The sequence below is a fragment of the Eumetopias jubatus genome, unplaced genomic scaffold (genome assembly GCF_037043125.1).
Source record: "Eumetopias jubatus isolate StellerSeaLion01/CBP00866 unplaced genomic scaffold, mEumJub1_p1.0 scaffold_6, whole genome shotgun sequence".
Lineage (NCBI taxonomy): Eukaryota > Metazoa > Chordata > Mammalia > Carnivora > Otariidae > Eumetopias > Eumetopias jubatus.
The window spans coordinates 105,229,489-105,255,817 of NW_028274812.1; the positions used below are offsets into that span (position 1 = coordinate 105,229,489).

The 26,329-nt window shown below is 45.1% G+C and overlaps 1 protein-coding gene across 5 annotated transcripts in view; it reads right to left on the reverse strand.

Moving 5' to 3' along the window:
• The window catches only part of RUNX2 (RUNX family transcription factor 2), a 227,880-nt gene that overhangs the window by 91,257 nt on the left and 110,294 nt on the right, over window positions 1-26,329 (reverse strand). For 3 of the 5 annotated variants that reach the window (XM_088023954.1, XM_088023952.1, XM_088023955.1), the window contains 2 exons: window positions 18,504-18,569; window positions 12,618-16,929 (listed from right to left, as the gene is read on the reverse strand). The exons of 1 other annotated variant lie outside the window; for it this stretch is intronic. In XM_088023954.1, coding sequence (XP_087880080.1) covers window positions 16,451-16,929; window positions 18,504-18,569 — 545 coding nt within the window. In that variant the 3' untranslated portion in view covers window positions 12,618-16,450. Of the gene's footprint in view, window positions 1-12,617; window positions 16,930-18,503; window positions 18,570-26,329 lie in introns of those variants that run through there. One more of the 5 variants, XM_088023953.1, reaches the window with a different exon arrangement.

The window sequence follows — 26,329 nt, forward strand, 5'->3', positions numbered from 1 at the left end:
TATGAGACTCCTGAGCAGAGCCTATAAAAAGTGATTCTAATACTCAGGCCAAATCCGGGGAGCCATATATTTGAATCCTATAACTTCATTTCTTTCTCAGCCACCAGCTGGCAGTCTCCAGCAAGTCCCGACGTCAGGCAATGCAGGGTTTTCCTAATAAACGATTTTAATCTTCAACAGCCCTTGCCAATTCGAAATAAAGAGAAGAGAGCATTCTGGGAGCATGTGCCCTACAAATTTCAAAAGAAAATGAAAGTGATCCCATCTTGTACTTCAACAAGTTGATTCGATACTTAGAAAATGATCCTTTGGGCCAAAAAATATTTTTACTTTGTGTGTCTCTATAAATACCCCCCCCTTTTTTTTTAATAGAAAGCACATCGCTGGTGTCTAAAACCAAACGTGGTTTTGATTGAACCAGACTTACATTTCTATCTGAAGCTCATTTGCTCACAATGGAACTGGCTTTCCCATTTGCCAACATCAATGTTGACCTGTTTTCACCTAAATTTTATAGATGTCAGAAAAAGAAACTGTTTGCTGCTCAGTGGCCTACCCTGGCCTTTTTCAGCCACACTTGCTTGCATTTTTGCAGCTCCTTTAAATTCCCCTTGTCACAAAAACTAACAACAAGGTCAAGTATTTCAGTAAGAAATATTGAATTATTATCCAACTTTGTCAAACAGCCAAGAGCCTACGAAAGCTAACCACGAACTGGAGAAGAGAGAGGCTTAACCTCAGGCCTCCCGGCCCTGCCTCCATTGCACAGGGAAGGATTTTTGGCACTGGGGGGCACCAGGAGGGCTGGGGAGGAAGGGGGGAGGGCGGACGGGTGGATTGTGATCACGTCCAATCTCCCGTCCCTCAGGAGGGTCTCGTTGCGCTTGCTTGCTGCTGCAGAGAGCCAGCTTTGATTTTTCTTGGAGAGGGCTCCAGGCACCCTAACATCTCAGCCATGCCAACACCACGAGGCTGCTGACCTCTCCTGATCCCCTGGCCATATTCCTGTCCATCAAGGCTAATTTCTATGACAACATAAACTCCACTGTGTAGCCAATAAACTCAAACCCGATGGAAGCTGATGTGGCCAGGATGGAGAATGACAAACTGGCAAGATGTCAGGGCTGAAAATAGAACTCGTTTTGCCAGCCAGGGGCTTGGGAGGGGTAGAGGTGGATTTATGTGCGTGTGCATATGTTTTATGTGTCCTAATAACCCTAATAAAGCTTCCATTAATCAATAAACTGTCTCTTGCAGAGACAGAAATAAATGCAAGGCCCCTAAAGTGAGCTTCAGGTAGAACCAGAACACTTCATTTCACTCTAACCTGTGGTGGTTGAGGGCAGGAGGAACTCTCTGTTACCTCAAAGAATCTGTCTGGGCAAGGTACTTGGCCGAGAGAGAGAGAGAGAGAGAGATTGAGAAAAGGAGGATTGGCTTTTAGCTGGTCAATGAAGAGCAGCCTACAAGAAGGCAGCAGTGCCCCCCAGGATGGGATGTGAGGGATGCAGAAAAAGCTTCCCAAGGAAGGTTCCTGCCCTTGGAGCAGAGTATGTGGCTTTGGAAGTGAGGTTTTTTGGTTCCAGAAAACCTCCCTTGAAATGCAAATACACTGACTGCTCAAAGGTGAGGGTCAGGGCAAGTTCACTTATAAAAGGGGAGGTCTACAGTACAGGGTTAGTTGGTGTGGACTTGGCGGGAGAGGCAGAGCCCAGGGCCGGCCTCCGGAGGAGACGCCTGCAGGTGTGGGTGGAGAAGACCCCAAGATCCTGCTTTAAAGTTTTATGTGGGGTCAGTCACAGGCATAGCTCTCACTTGGTTCTTTGAGTATGTGACCATCCAGAGCATAAACTTCATCCCACCCGTTTATATTTGTCACCCTTCCCTATTGAATGCCAAAGGGTCCTATGTACCAAAGTCGCCCTCACTGTCTCATCCAGACTCCAGTGCACATGGTAGTAGGTGGTGAGCAAGCAATTAGATAAAATGTACCTACACTCTGAAAGTTTGATATTTTATGCTGTCACTTCTCAACATTTTTTTAAATTTTTTTTAGTGGGGGGCAGGCAAAAGGAGAGGGAGAGAGAAAATCCCAAGCAGGCTCCACGCCCAGCATGGAGCTGACGCGGGGCTTGATCTCACGACTTTGAGATCATGACCTGCGCCGAAACCAAGAGTCGGACGCTCAACCAACTGAGCCACCCAGGCTGCCCTCTCAACATTTTTTATGGCTCATACCCCACAGAGAGGCTCTGACACTGCTTACACTTCCCCCCCACCCCACTCTAACCTCTTTGAGAATCCCTCTTGCTCATCTTACCAGCGGAAGTGTGATTTGGCGTGCTAAGGAACACCCCAGAGCCCGGGGTCACTGTCTCACTATTTGTCTTTCTGAAGAGCTGTACATAGGATCTCCATGGTGGGGTGGTCTGCCTACTCCCAGGGCCTGCACTGCAGGGCGAATGTGGGGCTGACCCCAGCTCAGCTGCAGATCCAGAATGGCCAGAGATTACTCATTCTTCTAGATCAGCTCAAGTGTCATCTTCCTGCCTTGGCCAGGCATTGCTGCCTCCTTATGGGGGGCGGAGAGAAGGTGGGGAGCCAGCCCTCGGTTCACATCTCTGCAATGGCACCGCTCCACTATATCGTCACTTAAGAGTTTATCTTTCTGTCTGCCCGAGCAGATGGTGAGCTTCTTGAGGGTAAGGATATGTCTCATTCATTTTCATTTCCATCATTTCTAGTCATTATTGCCTGAATAAAAATGCAGCCCCTCCCTGAAGATCAGACAAGAGTTGCGGATGGTGAAGAGAGGCAACAATTCTCTCACACTACCTCCCCAACAAGGGGTAGGGTGAGGCCACCAATTCTCCCTCCTTCAGCCCTCCATCTCCTTCTGCCCTGTCCATGGCTTGTGTGATCATCACCCGGTACCATACGGTTACGTCTATCATGAGTCAGGGGTCGGATGATGAACCATGTTGTAAGTTTTGTCTGCTAACACGACACCGAGGCCTGTGTGTGCCATCATTGCCCCATTAGCATGGGGTCTCCTTCTGCAGCTTGCAAAGAGAAGACACACTGGTCGTAGGGAACTCAATAAGCAAATAAAAGGTAAAATTGAGATGAACAGTGTCTCTTTATTCAAGATTAGCTGCCACGTTTTCATTTGTTTAGGGGGCTCATATACCATGTTAAAGAAGTCAAGAGTGTGGCCTCATCCCTACAGCCGGACCATGAACAGCAAATAGAAAGACCTTGACCACAACAAGGCCATGACCTCCAGCCTTCACCGTGAGGGCAAGGGGGCCTCTTGTCCACCTAAAGGGACAGGTCATCTTTGTCCAGGAAGGAATGGCATGGATGCTCTTAGCCTAAATGTCCCACTCACTAAGTCAGGCCCCGTATACAACTTTATCGTTTTTTTTTTTTTTAATGAAGAAATATATAACAGGTCTTTTTCAATATGGTTAGCAGGAGCATGGTATGGAATCAGTATGCTGGAAGTTCATTTACATGAGTATACGAAGTTTTTAACAGAATCAGCTTGCCTGAGTTTCTATCAAATGAAAATCGGTTCATAAACACTAGAAAAGTAATGAAGCGTCAGTGCTTCATGAAGAGAATAGGGAAGATGCTACCATTATAAAGGAAAGAAGAGTCTTCCAGAGAATGAGGATGGGAGCTGCTTGGAAGTAGATGTCCAACCCTCGGCTTTCCCTCATCAATTTCAGGGTGACCCTGCATAAGTGATCTGACCTCTCTGGGATTCCGTCTCTTCACCCTCTACAAAATGGCCATTTTTGCCAATTCTGTGAGAAACAATGGACCACATTCTCTCTCTTAATGCTAGGCAGACTCTAGCTGCACCTCTTAAAACTGCTCATAATTTCTCCGTTCTCAAAACCACTACAAATCTACAGGTAAGAGTTACTACACGGTCCCTTAACATGCCATCTAGCAGGTAATATATTATTGTCCACTATTAAGGAGGAGGTCAAGAGAGGTTAAGTGGATTGTTCAAGGTCACACATTTAGTTAGTAGGGGTTAAGGATCTGGAACCTGGATCTTTTTGCCACTCTCTCCTTCCCCCTTTCAAAACACCCTTCAACCCCTCAATGCACGGTTAGATGCATGGCTGTTACCACAGGGAAGAGAAAATGGAAGAGCTGCCCCTTCCTCTTTGTATGAAAATTACCCACTCTTTAAAAGACACACCAAGCCTCCCATATATTGTGGTGGAAATGAAAGGCTTATACCACTAAATATAGATGCCAAGTACCTTATAAATACGTTGAGTATTTTCGGAAATGAGAAATGGCAAATGAAATTGGCTATAAGCAGAAATCAAAACTATCTAAATTCTCTCTAGAAACCCATTGCTTTTTGATCTCTGTTGCTGGCAATCTGAAGCTCTCATGAATTTGCTTAAATAAAGAACGCCCTGACAAACATCTCTTATTGGGAGGCATTAAATTAAACAGAGATGGAGAGCACCTGGGTGGCTCAGTCGGTTGGGCGTCTGCCTTCAGCTCAGGTCATGATCCCGGGGTCCTGGGATCGAGCCCCGCATCGGGCTCCCTGCTCAGCAGGAAGCCCGCTTCTCCCTCTCCCACTCCCCCTGCTTGTGTTCCCTCTCTCGCTGTCTCGCTCTGTCAAATAAATAAAATCCTTTAAAAAAATTAAAAATTAAATAAATTAAACAGAGATGTCTTCCAATATGCTTTTTAGTGGTGGTAAGCCTGCCAGCCTATTGCTCTGGCCATAGTAAGGGTTTGATAAATATTGGCAAAAAGGAGGCAGAGTGGGTGAAAGGGAGAGAATTCACTTCTGTTCTCTGGGATTTCAGTAAAATGGGATATTAATTCCATATCGGGTGGACTTAAGGAAATCGTCTGTAAAATGCTTTAAGAAAGTTGGAGAGAAGCCCTACCTGTTCAGTTAAAAAGATTTAAATAATCTAGGGCCGGGAACATGGATGCCCCCTTCCGAGGCTCCTCCAGGCTAGACGTGCATGTGCAAAGCTTGGCACACACCAGTGTCCCATCTCAGGCTGCAGCTAGGTTTCCTCAAGCCTTGGGCCTCCGATCAGCTGTCTCCTCTACACAGCATTGCCTCTTAGTGATGACAGTTCAGATATAGGGACCCTGGGTGCTGCCCCTTTGTCAGGTGGTAAGATGGACCCCAAAGCCACCCCTGGAAAGGTAAGAGTTGAAGTTGACAGAAATTTCTTCACTTGGGTCTTTCTCCCATTAGGTGAGGCCAGTGCTGCAGAATTAAGTTCAATAACACCTTTTATCAGTAGCAACATTCACCCGAAACTCAACACACCTAAATGGGAAATCTTGAAAGAGATTAGAGATTAAGGACTGAGGTGCCGGTAGGGTCAACATTTCTGTTCTGGATGTGTTGATGTATTTTATATTTATGGTTTATGTGATGTAATGTCTCTGAGTTCCTTCAGGGAAGGAGCCCATGGTAAGCCTACTGACAAACTTAGCCATGAAGTTCAGTAGAAAAAGTTTATAAAATATATATGAAAAATATTACTTTCAAAGAGTGACATTTTGGGGGTGGGGTGCCTGGGTGGCTCAGTCAGTTAAGTGTCCAACTCTTGATTTTGGCTCAGGTCATGACCTCTGGGTTGTGAGATCAAGCCCCATGTCAAGCTCCATGCTGAGTGTGGAGCCTGCTTAAGACTCTCTCTCTCTCCCCTTGCCTCCCCCACTCACACTCCCTTGTGCTCGCTCTCTCTCTTAAAAAAATTTACTCTCTCAAAGAGTGACATTTTTTTAAACTGTTAAAATAACAGTTCTTTTTAAAAGATTTTTATTTATTTATTTGAGAGAGAGAGAACATGAACCAGCAGGGGGCTGGGCAGAGGGAGAGGGAGAAGCAGACTCCCCTGCTGAGCATGGAGCCTGAGGTGGGGTCCGATCCCAGGACCCCGAGATTATGACCCAAGCCAAAGGCAGATGTGTAACCGACTGAGCCACCTAAAATAATCGTTTTTAAAAAGTTGTTCCACTTGGTGCTCTAGCTCTATTGTGATTCAAACTATTTGAAAATTTTACTTATGCTTTTTAAAATAATAGTCTTAATTATTATGAGTAATAATAATGGGTACCATCTATCTATTACGTGCTAGGCATTTTCTTATCTCATTAACTCATTTAGTTCTCATTATGTGGATGATAAAGGAGATTGCATCTAAAGTTTTAGCTTAGGAACATAGACTTTGGAATTGGGCAGATTGAGGCTTGAGTCTTAATAGTTGCATAACCTTGGGCAAGTCTGATCCTCAGTTTCCTCATCAGAAACATAGGGATAAAAACAGTACTACTTTCTTCACAGGCTGCTGGGAAGTCTGACATAAGGCATGTGAAGTATCAAGCAAAGCAGCAGGCTCGTAGTCAAGTGTGCAGCGAAAAGTAAATGTTAAGTCTTACTGTTATTACTTGATCCTGCCACCAGTACCAAATAGAACTTTTCCCCCAAAAGGAAATGAAAACGATGACCTTCAGTGCCATCCTAAGGGGGAAGGAAGTAAATCATCTTCCGCCTCCACTCCTTTCTCCCCAGGGTGTTCGTCTCAGGGAGACCCGGGCCGAGTGAACCTCGAGGACAGCTAGGGAAGAAGAAAATAGTGAGGAACGGGTGGCTAGCGTGCCCTCTGTGTATGGTAGGGGAGGGCCCAGGAGGATGATGTCAAGAGGAAAGGTGAGCAAAGTGACTTTCTGGAACTACAATGAGCCTCTCCACCTGCTCCCCACAGCCCTTCCTTCTCTCTCCCTCACTCTCCCGCGGGCCTGGGAGCAAAGTCCCAGGGAGAGACGGTCAGAGGGCTCTGTGTGGACCCCTCACACAGGGCACCCCTGCTCTCGGGGAAGCCACCTCGGGGCTGCATCCTGAGGTGGCCCGAGCAGCAGCAGAGTGCGGCCTGGTCGCTGTCTGCTTTGGTCAGCGGGCTCCCCCTGCCCCGGAGCCCCCACAGCGCCTCTGGCTCTGGCAGCTCCCTGGGAGAGAAGAAAGCAGCATCTTACATGTGTGGCATATTCTAAAACAAAATAATAACCGAGAGGTTTTATAGACTCTGACAGGGGGAAGAAGGGAGTGAAAAAGATGGAACAAAGATGCCATTTTAAAGTTATTGGCTCCTGTTCAGGATTTCCCTATTTTCTATGGCAAGGAGCAAGTAAAAAATTCCTCCTATTGATGAGTATTTTTCTACAGTCACTGAAAGCCAAAGGGCTCGGGGCTTCCGACTTCCCCTCTGGGGGAACCTGCAAGCCAGTCCTCTGGCTCACTCCGGCAAGGGCTGGCTGGCGAAGGCAGGAGGCGCGGAGGCCCCCAGCGAGCGCCCCGATGAGGACCGGGTGCAGGAGGACACACTGTTTTCAGCCCGGGCTTCTGTGATCTTTCTGCCAAACAGGGGTTTACAAAGCAAAAACCTCCAGAGACTTCTCATACTTTCTGGCTTATTCTCCTGGTGTTCATCTTAACAGGAATCAGCTGTTTGCCTTCTCACTTATACAGCACGTTGCCGGGGAGAATTTAGCATCTGGTCTGGCTATTATTAAAAACAAGAACATCCTGCTCTGCTGGGAGAACAGCACCACTGGCAATAAAAGGACAGAGATCATTTGCATCCAGGATTCCAGAGATGTATCGCAGCTCAATATCTGCTCTCCCTCCTCCCCCGACGGCCTGCGTTTCCAAACCACCCCCCCCCCCCTCCGCCGACGCATCCATCATTTGCATCGAGGTTCTCTCCTCTTTTCTGAACCGGAGACCCAGAGCGGACTTTTCCCCTTGCCTGGGAGGCAGGGAGCCCGGGAGTCGTTCAAACACCGATCCGCTCCTGCCATGTGATAAAATTGAACAACCAGAGGAATTTTTTTTTTTTTTTTACAACTGCGGAAATGAAAAAGTAAACAAGACTGGGACGGCCCTGGTATTCAGGCTCCAGCTTTTTGTTGTTGTTTTCGCCTTTTTCTTTTTTTAAGCATCGGGCTGGGAGCCTGAAGGAACCATATAATATGAAAAACCCTGGGAGGTTTTATTAGCCAATAAAAAAACTGAGTTCCTATTAACCACTTAACTCCTTGAGAAAGTTCCGCACTTGCCTCCCTCCCGGGTCCTTTTCTCTCTCGGTCTTGCGCCCACGAGGCGGGCAAGTGGGCCCAGCAGTCCTGCCCGGCGCAACCCGAGTGCACAGCGAAGGTTCCAGAAGCCATGGCGGAGGCTTACACTCAGTGATAATCTCTGCCCTTCTCATCTGTGAAACCACTAATAAGAAGATCTTGATAAGGAGTCAAACTTCCTATGCCCCCAAATCCGCAAACAAAAAGGCTCTTGAAGAACATGGCTGATGAGAAAGGTCACTGTGACTTCCAAGATTTAAATATGAAATGAGTGTTAGAGAAGACAGAATTGGGCTGAGGCGTTTCCCCAGCCCACCGCCCGGGAAGATGTAAGGATGCCACAGAAGGCTCCTCCGCTTGGGGCGGGGGGTCGGGAGGGGGTGCAGAAGAATTCAGAGAAACTCAGAAACAGAAAGTGAAACTCGCCTGAGCTGTTGCTCTGTCAGAAGGGTGGATGGAATTATAAAAAAAAAAATAAATAAAATAAAAATAAATGACCTCATTTAGGAAGGAAATGATGTCGAAGGAGATTTAAAACATAAAACCGTTGTATTAATTCTCCCACGATGATGCATGTCGCGCGGTTTTGTTGCCTGCTTTTTTGTTTCTTTTCAAGGAATAAATTCACACGTTTACATCAGTCCATCACCCAGCTGGGAGTTGCTGGTTACTCCTGCCTCTCAAAGCCACCAGGTCCTGTACCACCTCATTTCACGCAGCCTGCTGTGTCCTACTTCAGTTTTGCACGAGCCAGCTCGCTCTGGTACTTTGGGTTCTCCAGGAGAAACGTCTAAGGCCTACAGAGTACAGGCTGCCTGAGACCTGGTTACAATTTTGGGTTCTGGTCTCATTTAATGTTGTGCAGACAAAACTACTTCTTGCGGGGCTTGGGTGGAAGAATTTTTGCCTGCCCCCCATATTCCCACCTCGGTTTTTTTCCCCCCTTTTACCATTTTGCTGTATGGTCTTGATTTCTTTTTAAGAATGACAGGTATGGGCGGGGGAGAATTCTTCCCCTTCTATTGGCTACAGAGTGGCACAGAATGACCTTGGGTGAAGAAAAAAAGAGTCATCAAGCTGTGAGCTGCGTTGGCCATGCTAAAAACAGAAAGCAGGTTTTCCAGAAAACCCCACTAAGTGGCCAGACATCATTGCAACAAAATAAGAAAACAAAATAAAATAAGTTTTAGTAAAAGTTAAGTGGGTTTCCAGAAACTTGATCTTTCTGCTTTCCAGCTAGTTGTGCGTGTCTCAACAGCAAAGCCAGTTGAGTCACAAAAAGCTCTTAAATAAAAGCTTCACAAAAATAATAACCCCTTCTTAAATGTCAGCTTCACCGTGCTCCTGACATTTCAGGGGGCATCCAGTGTCCCTGGTCCCCTCTAAATAACCTTATGAAGAAGAAGAATTACTTCTTCACCACTGTGGAATGAAGGCAGTACTCTTTTGTAGGATTTGCAAGAAAAACAAACACCTGAGACAAATGCTGTGTCAAGGAGTGTGTGTGTGTGTGTGTGCGTGCGTGCGCACGCGTATGTGTGTGCCCGCGCATGTCTGTGTGCGCGCGCGTATGTGTGTGTGTGCATGCGCGCACGTGCGTGCTTCAATTTTCCCTGAATGGTTGCTCAGGCATCCCTTTCCATCCCTCTGCCTCCTCGCTCCATCCCTTTAGGCATGCACACACACACACATACAAACACACACACACACACCCCTCAGTGTGGTTCCCTTTGCCTCTGCAGTGGATCCTTTCCTTTGTTAAATTCATAACTAAATTCATAGCTTTTTAAAAACTTCACTTCCAAGGCCTCCCAATTGAATACCCGCTTCTGGGAAGTCACAGAGAAGCTTCTCAGGGTACACAGGAATGGAGACAAGGAAGGGAGAGATTCCCTTGCCTTGGCTCAGAGCTCAGAATTCAAATATAGAGCATCCGCTGTCCCTGTATTGGTTCCTACCTGGCCTTGCTTAACACGTTCTGCAGGCCTGAGGGGAGAGCCAAGGAAGGGAGCGTGGAGGTGGGTAGAGAAGGAATTGGAGTAACCAGTGTACCCAGCTGTCTCACCACCTGCACGTTCTCTGCACCAACACCCGACACCTCTGGCAAGAAGGCATCCTTCCTGGCCCCTGAGGAGTTTGCCTGCGATCCCACAGGCGAGCTGGCCCGGGCTCACTAAAACTGTGGCAGGCAGTTGAGTTGTCCCAGAAAAACGTAGAGACTATAACCTGATCATCTTCTCCTAAGCCTCCTAACCTTTGTAGACGCCCCCAAACCAGTGTTTCCTAGAACTGGTCTCTAAGATAATTTCCAAATAACTGGGGCCGGGAAGCCAGCTGACTGGATTGTCCTGATGCTCACGGTAGGGTTGTTTGCTTAAATCAGTCAAGCCAGTGCCTCCATTTGTGCTGTGGCTTTTGGCTGGGACATGATTGTTACCCACCCATTTCCAGAGGGAACGAGAAATCTGCCTATGAAGATCTGTAGGCCCTGCTCTCACTGATTGTGAACGAGGCCTTCCCCTACCTCCTCCCTTGCCTTTTCAGACTGTTTTCAAATCCCATAAATATAAACATGTGGCTCTTCAACCGCATCTGTAGATAATAACTTCAGGGGGCTTCCTGTTTACATGGCAATACCCATCTCCCAGCCAAATAAACTCTGCAACAGAGAGCTGAGGTGTTTATTGGGCCAGTGTCGGCCGGGACTGAGTTAACAGGAAACACCCACTCTCAAAGCAATGCCTGATGATGAGATATTTGGGGGGCAGGGGGCACAAGGGGTCAGACACACTGGAGAAACGTCTCTCTTCCTCCGCCTGTCATTTCCAGTGAGAACAGAAGCAGCCATGATACACATGGCCAAGCCGTCCAGGCCTCACAAAGCCCCACAGCTGTGCACATTCCCTGGGACATAAGGAGGAGGAGGAGGGGATGTGCAGACGGGAAAGCCAGGAGCCCGCCTCACAACACGTCCCAACCTCAGGGTGAAAGCAGGTGAAGGGATGGAAAAGGGTGATGCACGTCCGTCTCCCGGAAGGTCCGCAGTCTTCCGCCCAGCTCTCCTCTGTTTTAATGAGCAATGTATTCTCACAAGAAAGCCTGACCGAAGAATTTAGAGAGAGCCTCCAGCCCACTGGTGCTTGATCGGGGATGAGTTTTCCTCCCAGGGGACATTCTGGAGACATGTTTCGTTGTCATGAGTGGGACAGTGCTATTGGCATCTAGTGGGTAGAAGCCAGAGATGCTGCTAAACCTCCTACAATGTGTAGGACTGCACTCCCTACACACACACACACACACACACACACACACACACACACCAAAGAACTATCCAGACTGAAATGTCAACAGTGCCAAGGTACTGGCACTCCAATGCCTCTCCATTAAGCCAAAAAACTGAGACCCAGAGGAGTAAAGTCATTTGCCCCAAACCATGCTGCTGGACAAAGCTGGAGAGAGAGAAAAAGCCACTCTGCCCACCTCCCATGCAATGTCTTTGAAAGCCACACAGATGTCTAATATAAAAGGATAAATAAATATACATCTTCAAAGAGTTGCAAACAAGTTCACTGGCCTAGGTCTCACCCGTGTGCTTTCAGGATGTCTCCTAGTCTTAGAAATTAGCTGTCTCCAAGATTTCTCAGAACACAATGCCAAAGGGGTAAGAATGAGCAGATCTCAAAGGAGGCCTCTCCCTCTTAGCGTCATGTGGGCCACGGGCCGGCGCCTGAGCATCTCTGCTGCACGGTTTCTGCTCCTTCTTTTAGAACTGTGGTAAGCCAAGGCGGAGCGACAGCACAGGACATAAAGAGAGCAACCACTCTACCCCAGGCCCTCAACCTTATCGAAGGGGAGGGACTTACAAAAATACACAATGGCCCATTAAAAAAAAAAAAAAAAAAAAATCTCCAGACTAGAGTTCTGCTCCCTAGTGGAATTTTTCTGAGGCTACAGCTCTCCAGGCCAAGGTCCATTTTTACTTACCCTTGAGCTTTGATTGACTTTCTTTTTAAGAACCCAAAAGAGATGTGGGAAGGAAAAATGACTACCCCCTAGGGCAGGGTTGCCTGAGATCTTCTGACCCCAGCCAGGATTCACTTGCTGGCTCCGGCTCACGTGCCCAGAGATTAGAACCCTGGGACCGCAGAGCCTGCTATCTTTGTATCGGGGCTGGTGTCTTTATCAGAATAAAGGGGCTTTACTCAAGGATGGGGTGGGCACTCTTTCCTTCGGACACAGGCTGATAAGGAAGTGAGTTCACTGCTAGATCCTTCGCCCACGCCTCTGCAGAAGTAGGACGAACCAAGAAGGCAGCGCTCAGCGGAATGTTTTAACCTCTCTCCAGTAATAGAGACCCCCTCTCTCCTCTGGCCCTGGCAAGTCCTATAGCCAAGAAGGGCCCAGGTGTAGGCAGAAGTAGGCGTCAGACTAGAGAAGAAACCGCGGCTGAGAAAAGACCCAAAGTACACACGTAACAAAACCAAAAAAGCCATTTTATTGAAAATTAAATTCAAACTTCAAATTAATATTACAATCATGAGAAAAATGCCAAATAATTCCATTTACAGTTGCAACATACAATACAAATAGTCCCTTTGAAGTTGAAAGTCAACTCATCCACAATCATGGCCTGTGGCACGAAGCAGAATTTGTACAATATGTGCAGGGAAAGCAGATCTTGGGCAACAGCAATTGGAAAAAATAAAAATGAAAAGCTTGTATTTACACAAAATGCTACAAACATTTTTGTTCCACAGAAATCTAAGAATGGTAAAGCATATCCAAAAAAAATGGAATTTTATTCAGAATACCTAAGAAATTACTGTAACTTATGGTTTTGGCTGATATATTTCAAAGTACTGCATTAAAAAGCAAACAGTTATTTGTAAACATGAAGTAAACAAACATCTAAAAAATTCTCACACAGAAAATATTTTTAAAATGCATTCTCCTTTTAAGAACAACAAATTCAAGGTTTGGAAGAGTCGTCTTTATTTTATTTATTATTGTTCTTTCGAATGTCATAGAAGTCATTATTGTCTTCACTCATGCTTTGTGTTTCCATGTATTAACCTAGACTCTGAGTCAGTCCCTTTCCTGGGAATGGAAGGAACTTTAAGCCAGCACACGCATCTCCTCCCCTCTGTGTTTGCAATGGATGATCCCTATTGGTGTGGGTTTCTCTGCTCATTTTTTTAAAAGGCCCCCCTCCGGTGGGGGGTGCAGTGAGACTGTCTGCTCTGAAGAGCAAACCATAGCTCATCGGTTGAGTCTCTTGGTTCCAGACTGGAAGTCATTTCACTCATCTAAACCCAACGCTGTGGTACCTGTTCTGGAACCCTGACACCGGTCACACTTTGTGAGACAACTAAGACAGAAAGCGGCTCTGTGGGTCATGCTGTAAACTCCAGCAACGTCTATGCTACAAAAAGAACCGTGCTCTTTGAACCTGAAGGAAATACAGAGTGTTGGCTAGTACATGGTTCCATGGTAGTAGTAGTGAGGCTTTGCTTTGGTCTTGAAATCACAGATCATATACATGACCCAGTGCAAATTAAGGGTTCAGTTAAAAAAAAGCGCGGGGGGGGGGGAGAATATTTAACCCCCAGGCTGAAAAAGGGCAGAATTTAATCCAAGAAATGTGACTTACCCCTTTGGAGTGGTTGGAGTGAGGGTGGAAGGAAGAAGTGCTTGAATTTTTCCCAAGGAAAAAAAAAAAAAACTTTTAAAGTGTTTCTGGGTTGCTGCCTGCAGCCACTATAATAACCTTTCAACACAAAAGCATCCCTAAAGTCACTTAGTATGTGTACTGTAAACTTAAAAAAGCCCTTTTAACATTAAAAAATAATGTACAAATATAGTACCTTTTCTATTAAATAGGGTACAGCTGGCACTGGCAGTAACATTTCCATGTCAATTAATTAAAATTGAAATGTGTAACCAGACACTGGCTTTTTTAAGTGCTGCTGAAACAAACACACATATTTTACATTTAACAAATAAATGGACAGTGGCGTGCTTCAAGCTACCACACACAAACAATAAATAGTATCAGTTACTACTTCCATCTTAGTTAAGGAATAGGAAAGTGGCTTATTTATCTAAGCATACTTGGTATACAACCTTTAGAAGGCAAAGTGTTTTGTTTTGTTTTTTGTTTTGCCCTCGATTTTTGTTGGGAGGAGTCAGGGTGGTTGCAAGGGAGGCCCCCGGCCAGTAGCACAGCGCCAGGTGCCCCCACGCTGTCCCGCCAGGCTTGGTGGCCTATGAAGTGGGCCTGGGAATGACTACGGGGAAAGGGTCTCGAGGAGCTGGGGGCAAATCTCTACAAAGTACTGCTCAGCGGGGGCACAGAATTGAAGCGAAGGGGCCCCGGACCTGTGAGGGAGCAGGCAGGGATTTGCCCGGTGGTGTCATGGAGTGAGCCTGGCTTGGTTTAAGGATTCACGCTCAAGAATTTGCCATGTGGTCACCAGGAGTGTTCAAAGTGCATCCTACAGGAGGGCTTCTGCTCAAATTCGTACACAGTAGTAGACACCAAACTCCACATGGCCTTGCCTTCCCTTGACCCCACAGGGTTGGATATGGGCCCCCGCAGCCTGGATGTTCCCTCAGCTCAGCTATTTGCTGGAACTCGCCTGCTTCTTCAGATGACCCGGCGCCCATTAAGACAATGACTTCACCTGCTCCTTTAAATGCAGATTCCATGGAGAGACGCCATTAGGGCCTCGGGTAAGGCAGATCTGGGTTCTCCTGACTTACTGTTTGGTAAGGCGGGTTGGTTAAGAATCCCTGGTGCAACTTGGCGTTACTGTCCTACGCGTATCATGATCCATCCTTTAGCCACATGGGTGGCTTTAAGCTATGTCTACACTATAAAGCCTGGCGATTTAGAGTTTTGCTTTAACTAGGAAACCACAGAACATTTTTCTGCAGTTCAATGATTCACTTGTGCTTGTCTTTTTAATATGACAAGAGTCATCGTTACTCAAAAGAAATTGGGAAACCACATCACTCCAGCATTTCATGCTGATAAAGGGCAACATGAGTGATACGGGGCTAAGACTTGGTTTTTAAATCCCTAATTATTGCTTTAGAAGGCAAAGCTGTGTTAGAGGCAATCCAAGGTCTGAAAGAACGAAGCATAACATTTCCTTCATACATCACAAAAACAAGCTACATCTAAGATATTTGGAGATGGACGTATTTTTTGAAAATCACATTGTGCCTGGATGAACTGAAATTGCTTAGCAATATTTCAGATATGGCTCCAGCCCACTGAAGAATTTTGTTATTTAATAAAGAGCACTTTTAGAGACCGAAGTCAGCATATCAGTACACTAAGAAATGTTTCAAGGGTCCAAATGTCATTAAATAATTATAAATATATCTTTAAAGTTATATGACCATTCACGTTAGCAAGTTACCTCAGATTTTACACATATCATAATTTAAAAAAAAAAAAGAAAACAACACACAGCCAAACGCAAACACTATCTATACCATTATGGCTATAATAAGGTATTGCCATTTTGAGTTTTTCATAAAAGGAGAAAGGTGGGGAGGGTGACTGAGGGATGGGATTTCTTTTTGGTTAAATGGGAAAAGGAAACAAAAAAAGTATAAAAAAGTAAAATAAAGTCATCTATCCCGATCAGTATTTTTTGAAGTCACTTTCTTAAAGTAGGAAAGAAAAAAACAAAAACAAAAACTGAACCAAACAGTTCAAATGAGAACTTGCGGCAAGCCTGAAAGCAAAGTTTGGGACAGTTACTCGGAATGGATGGTACTGTAAAGGAAGCATCCATTCTCCCTCTTTGCCCTTTACATGCACCTCGACCGGCTTTGGAAGCTGGTCTGCAGAGTGCACTGGTCCAAACACAGCTGCTACCGCGAGGGTGTGTGGTTTCAAAGCACAGAGAGGAAGCGGCTCTGCTCTTCTTCCTCCTGAACCTGGAGTCCACCTCTCTGACTTGGCATAGGAACAGGTGATTTGTGATAACAGGCCAAACAACAACACAACAAAAAAATACCTTTTTCCTTGGTTTGTAAAAGTACATTTTAAGTAGAAAACAACCTGAAACCTAGATAGGATGGTCACTCTCGGGCCTTTTGCTTCTCAGTATCTCTACCCTCCTGTGGTTGCAAGATCATGAGTGAGTGAGTGAATGAAAAATCTTCTAAAAAATAGGCACTTTGTAGATAGCTAATTGATATACATATATATGCACTCTCTCTATATATGTATATATTGATACATTTGGGATGCGGCTCCCAGATACCGCTGGGCCACTGCTGAGGAATTTCAATATGGTCGCCAAACAGATTCATCCATTCTGCCACTAGAATTCAAAACAGTTGGGGAACTGCTGTGGCTTCCATCAGCGTCAACACCATCATTCTGGTTAGGCAAATTTGGATTTAATAGCGTGCTGCCATTCGAGGTGGTGGTGCACGGCGGAAGCATTCTGGAAGGAGACCGATCTCCCCCCGGCACCATGGGGAACTGATAGGATCCTGACGAAGTGCCATAGTAGAGATATGGCGTGCTGCTGGTCTGGAAGGGTCCACTCTGGCTTTGGGAAGAGCCGGGGTAGGGTGGTGGCAGGTAGGTGTGGTAGTGGGTGGTGGCGGACATACCGAGGGACATGCCTGAGGTGACTGGCGGGGTGTAAGTAAAGGTGGCTGGATAGTGCATTCGTGGGTTGGAGAAGCGGCTCTCAGTGAGGGATGAAATGCTTGGGAACTGCCTGGGGTCTGAAAAAGGGCCCAGTTCTGAAGCACCTAAAAATTATAACAGAAGATGGGGGGAAAAATCTGTAAATATCAATTAAAATAATGAGAGAATTTTTACATGAAAAAAAAAAAAAAAAACTTTAGCTTCCCAAAAAGGAATAGCAAGCCACAAATAGACCTTCAAACGCACCGGTCACTACCCAGTCTTTTTTTTTTTTTTTTTTTTTTTCCACTTTACAGTCCTGAAGTTCTTCACCCGCCCCCCAAGAGAATCCCAAAGGGCTTTAAAAACCCCAGCGTGTGCTAGGTCTTATGTGTAAACCAACCCAACACCGATCACATAGATTCACTCACCAGACTTTTAAGACTGAATCCTCATTGATTTTTTTTTTCTTTTTCTGTTTCTCGTAGCACCTCAGATATTTGAAAGTGATGTTTTTACTAAGCAGGACATGTTTCTTTTCCTCAACCCAACATAAAGAAATCCCATAGTGATCTGTTTTGTTTTTGGTACTCTTGGCAGGGTCCCTTCATCAATGAAAGAACTTCAAAAAGATACCCTTACATGTTCCTACCGCTTCTTTTCAACTCTTAAAATCATCTATAGTCTTGTTTTATTCTCCATCTTAGTAATGGATGTCAAAAAAATCCAACCAGATTTCAATGTGTTCTGGAACTATCTTACTTTTCTGGGGGCAGAGAGGGAGAGTCTAGCCCTTAGAAATTCTCCCAAGGGTCATAAACTAAATAAGTAGGTTTTAAAAGTGGGGGTGGGGGGAAGGCTTAGTACCTAGGAATTGTTGCATTTCGAGCCTCACTGGGTGACCTGGGACTCATTCAGGCCAGGTACCAACAGTAGTTTTTGTGAGAGGCTCCATGCCCGGGGGGAGACAAGTAAGAGGTCGCCTCAGCATCCATTCACCAGGCCCCTGTGCCACATCCTACAGATTTAGCTTCAGGCTAATTCCAAGTGGTACCTGGAGGCAAAGCTGGTTTTGCCCTGAAATGTAAAGGCCTCTAACTTCTAAAGCTAAGAGTATGCCTCCTTAACAGCTATTTTTGGTGCTTAAACTTATAAAACCATAGTCATAAACCACTCTACGTGGAAATCAGTTTTCTGAAATGCCTAAAAGCTTAAGAATGGTGATCTTTAAAGACTGGGTTATGATTTTCTAAAATTGACAGAATTAGGACAAGAACTTTTATGATCCCAGCATTCTTCAGATTTTGTCACATCTAAAACCTTCCAATTCTTTGCATCTCACATGTTTGCCTTTCCTACAGCTTTTATCTGTAAGGGAAAGCACTTAGTGCTTCTTCAGGCCTTAGTCAGGAGGTACTTCTTCAGCCCTGTTTTTATTTAACCCTTCTTCTTGGATGCTACAGGATTTATTAAAGGAATAATCCTAATACTTTTCCTTAAATACTCAGCTGACTGAGAGTTGTTGATTTTTGTTAAAACGCACATTCCTGGGATCTTCGTAAGGGCCATGACGTGCACGTGTCATCAAAAGCGACTCTTTAAAAGCGATACGTAGTTAACAAAAGTTTTTCTCAAAAATCGGACAGTACCAATCAGACAGCCCCGCCCCGCCCAGCCCAGCAATTGTTAAAAGTCTCACCTGCCTGGCTCTTCTTACTGAGAGGGGAAGGCCAGAGGCAGAAGTCAGAGGTGGCTGTGTCATCATCTGTAAAATGAGGGGGACGATCTCTAAGTTCCCTTCCAGCTCTAACCACTCTAGCACCTCCCTGAACTCTGAGACAGGAGGAGAAGCGACAACCTTAGGGGAAAGGGGAGGCAGAGAAGGTCCCACCCCTCACGAGCGCTTTCCCGGAATCCGCAGGCCCATAAGCCCATAAGCAGAGGGTAAAAAGCTTCGAGTACCAGAAGCAAACACTTTCAAGATGACAAACCAAAACTGACACACTCTGGGCAGTTACTCTCTGCTTTCTATAAAGTCTCCCATCTTCGACCGGCCTCTACCTCGCCCCTCCCGGCTACAAAATTCTAACCAGCTCGAATGTTCAAATGTGGAAGGAGTGATTAGGACAGATGGCAAACGGGAGCCGATGAGGCTTAAGGTCTCTCTTTGGCCTGTGCTTATTTATGCCCTCCGCCGAAGGAGCCGCACGCACGACACGCGGGCCCCACAGGTCCCTGGGCCGGCCTTTCCCTTGCAGAGCAGCTAGGTGAACTGGAGTTGGCAGAGCTAATAGCTGCAGGCAGGCCACTTCTGTACAGGTTAAGTTCAATGTGCAGATCAAGTGAGAGAAACCAGAATAATGTGAACAATTGCAAACAGAAAGAAGTCATACTAAAAACATCACCGTTTGCCGCCCCCCCCCCCAGAAGCACAGAGCTCACACAGATAGGTTTGTCAACGTAAAAAGAAAAAAAAAAAAGAAAGAAAGAAATGCTTCTCATGGGTATCTGTACTTAAAATATGCTGTAGTCATAATTAACATTCCATGTGGTTTCCCTTATTTTGATGCAGAAGCCTCATTAAAACCCTTGGTGTGGGGCCCTGCCAGTAAACTCCAATATGGTTTTGAATTTATTCCTCCACCCCCACACCTTCTCTTATTTTACCTGAGACATTTTGCTGATGTTTTTATTACCCATCCCATGCCAGGGTCACTGTACCTTTTTGGTTTATAGATGCCAGCTAATGGAAATTGACATTCATTTTTCAATTAATGAGCTCTGGCTGTGGTTTATAGAAAACAATGCAACGAATTTCTGCTAGGCTTACAGAATTTTGACCAATCGCTTCTAGTCATTTGAGACTGTAATGTCTTGAGGATTAACTCCTTCCGGGCAAAGAGAGCTAATGTGGACTTTAAAGGGATTATACAGTCATTTTTATAACCAACAAAAAATAGAATTTTCTAGAATTCCCTTAATCCTTTTGTGTTACCAAGAAATGTTTCTGAAACATACTGCAATGTGTTCTGTAAGGAGAAATATTAACAACTCGTTACAGTTTCACAGGAGATCCCTTATATAATAATCTAAGATGAGGAGATGGAACTCTCAACTTAAAAAGAAAAAAAAAAGTAAAGCCCTTCCTAATCTTCAGTTTATTTATAATAATTGTTGCAGAAGCAAATGATATAATTAAATTTTCTTTCACTGAATAAGGTTGCATCTATAGTTTTAATCTCTGTTTTGTACATGAACTCACGTATCTCTGTAGATGGCCTTCTTGGGTAATCTTGACATTGTATACTAACTATGCACACCTGCATAACTAGCCACATTACAACTACAAACTTAAAAAAAAAGACCTAGATATCATATCAACTACAGTAAAGAAAATGTATTATCTACTTAATAAAGGGTCAAGATAAAAGCCTGGAGAGTCCTAAAAGTACTATCACCTCAATCTAACTTTATAAATGTAAAAACAAAACTCAGTGACTGCCCCAGGGATGTGCCTTGTAGCACAGAGTTCCCCCGAGCCAGTTTCAAACTCCTGCCTACAACTTACTGATTAAATAAAGCCAGTACTACCAGGAGTTACTTGAAGCCCAAGATAAACATGGTGCACCTTCCCAATCGGCTGGTTTTACTCAACTTGGAGACAGGGTATATGGGACAGTAATATGATATATATGGGATAGAATACAACACTTGGGTGAATTTTTAGGTAAACAGACAAAAAGGGACTTGAACAAAATTTTGTACTTATAAAATTGTAGACTACGTCCCCCTTTAAGGCAAGAAATATATGTACCTGTGACTGTGTCCCCCAGATTCCCTATAGCACCCATTTTCCCTCCTCTGCTGGTTGGGGTATCTGGTGGAAAGGTCCAAATTCCTCATCTACTGCTTAATCAATGCTAATCTCACCCATTAACAAATAGGGAAGCTGAGATCCCGAGAAGGGGAGCCATGTACCCTACAAAATCCGGCAGCCTGAGAGATGCAGAGCCATGACCTCTTTGCAATCTTAGTTACCCTTAAGGAATCTGGTTGACACAGTCACAGGTACATATATTTCTTGCCTTAAAAACCTAACTTTATCTAAAAGTATTTAAGTAGGCTCTCTGGTACCTACATGTTGCCCCAGTGAGAGTTACTATCTTTGGGATATACTGACAACTCTTTGAGGTCTTGTTGGATCTAATCTGCTAAATCGTGGGCAATTAGTTCAGTTGCTCATGGCATAATGTGAATGATACCTAGGTCAAGGGTTTGATTCCCTTAGGACCTGCTGGCTTCCTACAGACGTGTTTCATTCCGGATTGCTATCTGCACCTCTGGCCACAGTCAGATAGCCTGCAAAGGAATGCAACTCTCATAAAGAGAGCTGCAAGAAACTTGCTCATTAACACAGCAGCAGCAAAACCTAATATACACGGGGAGACTATATTAATAAAATGCCCAGGAAGCCCAAATAGAAATAACATCAATATTAAAAGTAAAAAAAAAAAAATCTTGCCTTTCCCCCCACCCCCCAAGGCCTACAGGGAAAAAGGAAATAGCCTTTCTTTACCCACTGGGGAGAATATATTAATAAAATGCCCAGGAAGCTCAAATAGAAATAACATCAATATTAGAAGTAAAAAAAAAAAAAAATCTTGCCTCTTCTTCACCATCCGCCACCCCCCCCCCCCACAAACAAGGTCTACAGGCAGAAAGGAAATAGCCTCTCTTTACCCACTGGGGTTTCTTGGGTCTTCAGAGCAAGCAGAAAGTGTGGTGGAAGGAGTAAAACCAAAAAGAGAAGGGGGGATAAAAGAACCCCTGATCTTCGGGTCCGAGGCCTGCAATCCCCCATCAGCATCTTTCACACACCACTTTCTAGTGCTAGTGATCTTGGGTCATTCCTGACTCCTCACAGACCCACATGACATCTCTAGACATTTACCTAGCACTTTGACACACATCTCACTGAGTAGGCCCTCAGTAAATCGGGGTTGGCTGAGAATGGGCAAGGTGATCTCTAGAATGGAAAAAAAACAGGAGTCTGGGAACAGTAACAGACTGGCGACTTGCCATTTGGGGCTATCAGCTGGGAAACCCTGGGAGCGCATCGTGCCCTCCAAACAGCAGGATTTACACACCCCAGCTGAGGCAGCAGGTCGGGCACAGGAAAGGAAGAGGGGTCCCGAAGCCAGGTGGAACAGAGCTGGTACAGGCAGTGTCCCCTGTCCTGCTCTGTAATGCGAGGGTATACATGTACAGAATGAAAAGCCATCATACTTCCCCGCAATGAGGTGTTAACTTCAAAGCTTCATTGGGGCCTTTTAAAGGGTAGGAGTTACTGCTTTGACAAATCTCAAATAAAGCCCAAGAATTTTTTATTGACCCCTTCACAGCATTGTTCCTCTGGGAACATATAATACTCAAGGTTGCCACAGAGCTGCTTTTCTCGAAGAATCTTCTTCCCCTTCCACCACGTTTTTGGCTGCCGCACCCCAACTGCTCTATTCTATAATTTCTTATTTCCCTCCTGTGCCAATAGCATTTACTTTCCATCTCTCTCTTTTGGGCCCTTAAGAGTCACTACTTTACTGAGTTATTAGCTGTTTCTTAGCCTGTTTCCTCCCAACTATAAAGCTTTGGATGGTAAAGGTCATGATTTCTTTTCCTCTTACATCCCTTCTACACTCTAGGAGCTTAAGTTTTTTGGTTTTTGGTTTTTAGTGTACGTATATGGACGAATGGATAAAATGAATGAATACGTAGTCTAGGGGTCAGGAACTCTGTACAATAGTACAGATAGTACAATACAACTCTGTACATTTTTGACACATTAAAAAAGTAGAAATAATAAGCGTTAAAGCAATGCTGACATCAAACCTAGTATGCATTCCAATACCACTCCAAACTATATACATCCTTGCAAAACTCTTTAAAGGGTGTTCAAAGCTCTTCCCAAGCATCGTTACATCACTGGACCTCCCATTTCAGACAATCCAGCACGACTAGTGAACAGATACTTCTGTTTTGCCGCCGGTGTTCCCAGTATCCTTACAGCCAGGATGTGTGTACTAGTCCACGCCATGGGCCACGCAGAGAAGAGATGAGGGAGCAAGAGGGCCAGGCCACAAACGTGTGGCCTGAGGGAGGGGGAGTGAGCACACTCGTCTCCTGCGGGATCCCAGGGCAACCGCCGCCACTAAGGCGGAGTTATTTACTTAGAGTAGGTAGTAAAGGTAACAGAGGGTAAAACTCGCGCTCTGTCTGAATTTCTGGACCAGTAGAGAGAGCAAGTACATGAGAGTCATCAAGAATCAGAGATGACCTTTACAGAAGAAGAAATGGAAGCCTGGAGACAAGGTAGATCTGAGTGACATCATGCAATTAAAACGCGGGGCTTCTGGCTCCACTGCCAGTGGGAAAACGTGGAGGATCTGCCTTGAGTTGCCTTAAATCTGCATTCTGTAGAAACGCACAAGGACAGGGAGAAATCTCCCATTTACGCACCTTCTTAGGCCCACACGTGGCTGAGCCTGAAAACCAGGGGGTGCCGCGCCCCCCAAGGCACAGGTCAGCCACCTTCCACGAGGCATGACGGAGCACCTCCTCCAGGGAGGGGGGAAATGAGGAGGAGGCTACTGGCATATTTTCAGAGTCGTCTGTTCTACTTTTCCAAGGTCATGTCTCACTGCTCCTCAGTATGAGCCGTCCTCTTTGTGGCAGGACATACACTCAGGACCCTCACTGGAGCTTTGCTCATGTTCTCCCCAGACTCATGGCCCCCGCTCTTCTCTCTGCCAGATCGAGGCTGGGCAGGCACCATCTTTAAAGCTCACCCATACACAAGAACTTCCCAGATACAAAGTCTCATCATCTTTTCTTTATCATGTACCTCCTGAACATTTTTGTATGTAAATTTTGCTCCATGCATTTTAGAGAAGTATTTTCATTTTCCACCTAAGGGGAAAGCAAATTAAGGATAAGAACCATGTATCCTTTTAGATCCTACTGACATAGTACGATGCTAAGACGGGTACTTCCAAAAAATGTGCTACACAGATGAATGACTAGCATAGTCTCAAACAGGCAATAGGACAGAAGCAGAAATGCTATGTAAATATTACCCAAAAATCAATTTTAGACTACATGCAGACCAACAGTACTTTGCATTTTCCACATTGAGGTTTTAAGGGATTTTTACATCAATTTTCTTAATTTCCCTGAATTTGTCTCTTCACACTAAAATGACCAAGTACCTATCCCTAAATTAGTTTTACTTGTAATTACAATAATTGGAAATAATACAATAATAATTGGAAAAATATACCCTATGTGGAAGAAATGTAATGGCTCATACCAATGGAGAAGAAACCAGCAAAAAACAGAATGTGAAACCAAATTTTTTAAGATAATGAAAGGTCAGACTAGCAAACTCCATAGTTTTGCAAAAGAGAGGAAAAGTGCCTCAACTATCCAGGATAAATATTTATTTTCCGTGTTGTAATGAATTGTACTTTTCCACTGCATGCTCACAAATTCTGAAAGACCAGCTGATCCTAAGGCTAAGAAAGTATGCTATGCTGAAGGAAAGAGAGAGAGAAGAAAAAACAAAAAACAAAAAACAAAGGAACAACAACCTGACAGGTTCCAGAAACTTCAACCATTCCTTAAACCCACCCAAATTTTGAGGATATTGTTGGAATAATATATTTCCTCTTTTGAGGGGGTAGGAGGCCGGCGGTAGGAGATGTGGAAATGTGTGTCTATGCACATAGGGAGGGAGAGGAGGAGAGAAGGAAGGAATGGGGCTGGGGGTGGGGGGAAGACAGAGAAACGGAGGAAAAATGAGAGAGATTTTCTTGCTAGGCCTTGATTAAGAACTTTTTAAAGGCTAGGAAGGGTGGGTAGTCTTTGAAACCAGATCTGCTGCAGGAAGGAGGCCAGCACCCAGGACACCGTGTCTTTCAGAAGGGGCCACCCACGGTGCCGTGGCGGTCATATGACTGCTCTGTCACATCCTGAAGCCATTTCCAGCCCATGCACACGTCTGCGCTCCCATTTAGAGAGGATGGGATATATTGGGAACACACATATGGAAACACTTTCAGAGAATCAGTTTCCATGAAATTCATAATGAGCCAAGTGGCTTCAGATGTGGTTGCGTTCCTCCGATTAGCCAGAAAAAAAAAGGAAAAAAAAAAAGAGGAGAAAAAAAGGGACAAATCTACTCTTTCAAACCTTATTTCAGTTTCAGAGAAATTAAAAACCACTAATGACTTATGGCTACCAAAACATGGAGCCACAATTAAGAGAGGACACCCTAGGAAAAAGACGGAAAGAGGTTTAAAAGCAGTAGTCTTCCCCTCCTAAAAATAACAGCTTCAGTATCAGTAATCTTATCTCCAATCAGGGGGAGGCTTTCCTGTGATGGTAATCTGCCTCGAGTGGCAGGATTCGTTCTCAGCCGGGCAGAAGGCAGTGCGCGTGCGCACGTGGGGGCCCAGGAAGGAGGGGCGGAGATGCGGAGGGAGGCGGAGGCTCCAAGACCCGCTCTTATTTGATAACATATGTGGCCAATTAAGATTATTTTAAAAATTGCAACTAAATGATAAATTGTTACTAAGTAAATCTTTAAAAAAAAAAAAAAAGCCTGAATGCAGAGGGGACGGCCTGGTATTTTCCTGTGGCCTGTGCGAGTGGTAACTCAGACTATATTAAAAGCAGAAATTTATGAACTGGTTGACATGTTATATATTAGACACCAAAGCCTGGCTGATAGGACGGCATGAAATACAAGAAGGGAACAAATGGGGGAGGGTTTTTTAAAGAGGGATATATAACTGACATTAGTAGGTTAAAACATGATTTTTGTATTGATACAAAAAAGCAGGCATATTATGGAGTAAAAATCACATGAATTTTAAGATAAAACAAGAAACCTGGAAATGCTCTCCTTGCAGGAGCTGGGGTTGTTTGGGGTTATGTCAACAGATTGGGGAGAGAAGGAGCCGTGAAGGAGCCCTCAAGTTTCCTCTGCCCTTTGGGGTACTTCAGTGGAAAAATCTGAGGAGTGTTTCTCTTGAGTTGGTAGCAAGCCTGAACCCATTGTGTAGGAATGCTCTGACTCCAGGTTGCTTGATGACGGGCTGGGAATCAGCACCGGCTGTTGCTTCACAGAGCAGTCTTAGCTCTGCTCCAACCATAGGAATCCTATAAGTGATTTAATAGTCACGGTATCCCATGCTGCTGCCAGTTTTACTTAGAGGAAGGACTGGCTAACCAGACAACTGATGGGGGATGCCTCTGACTTGCAGAGGATGTTTCCTGAAGCACTTCTGCCTGTGTGATGGCACCAAATCCTCCCCACAGCCCTGTGAGGTAGACCGTGTCACTGACCCCACACTGTGGATGACCAGCTGAAGCTCAGAGAAGTGAAGTGATTTCCTCAAAGTTACTGACTGCTAATGGGTGGCCGGGACCTGGTCCCAGACCGGTGGGGCTCAGCTGCCCCAGTCTCCT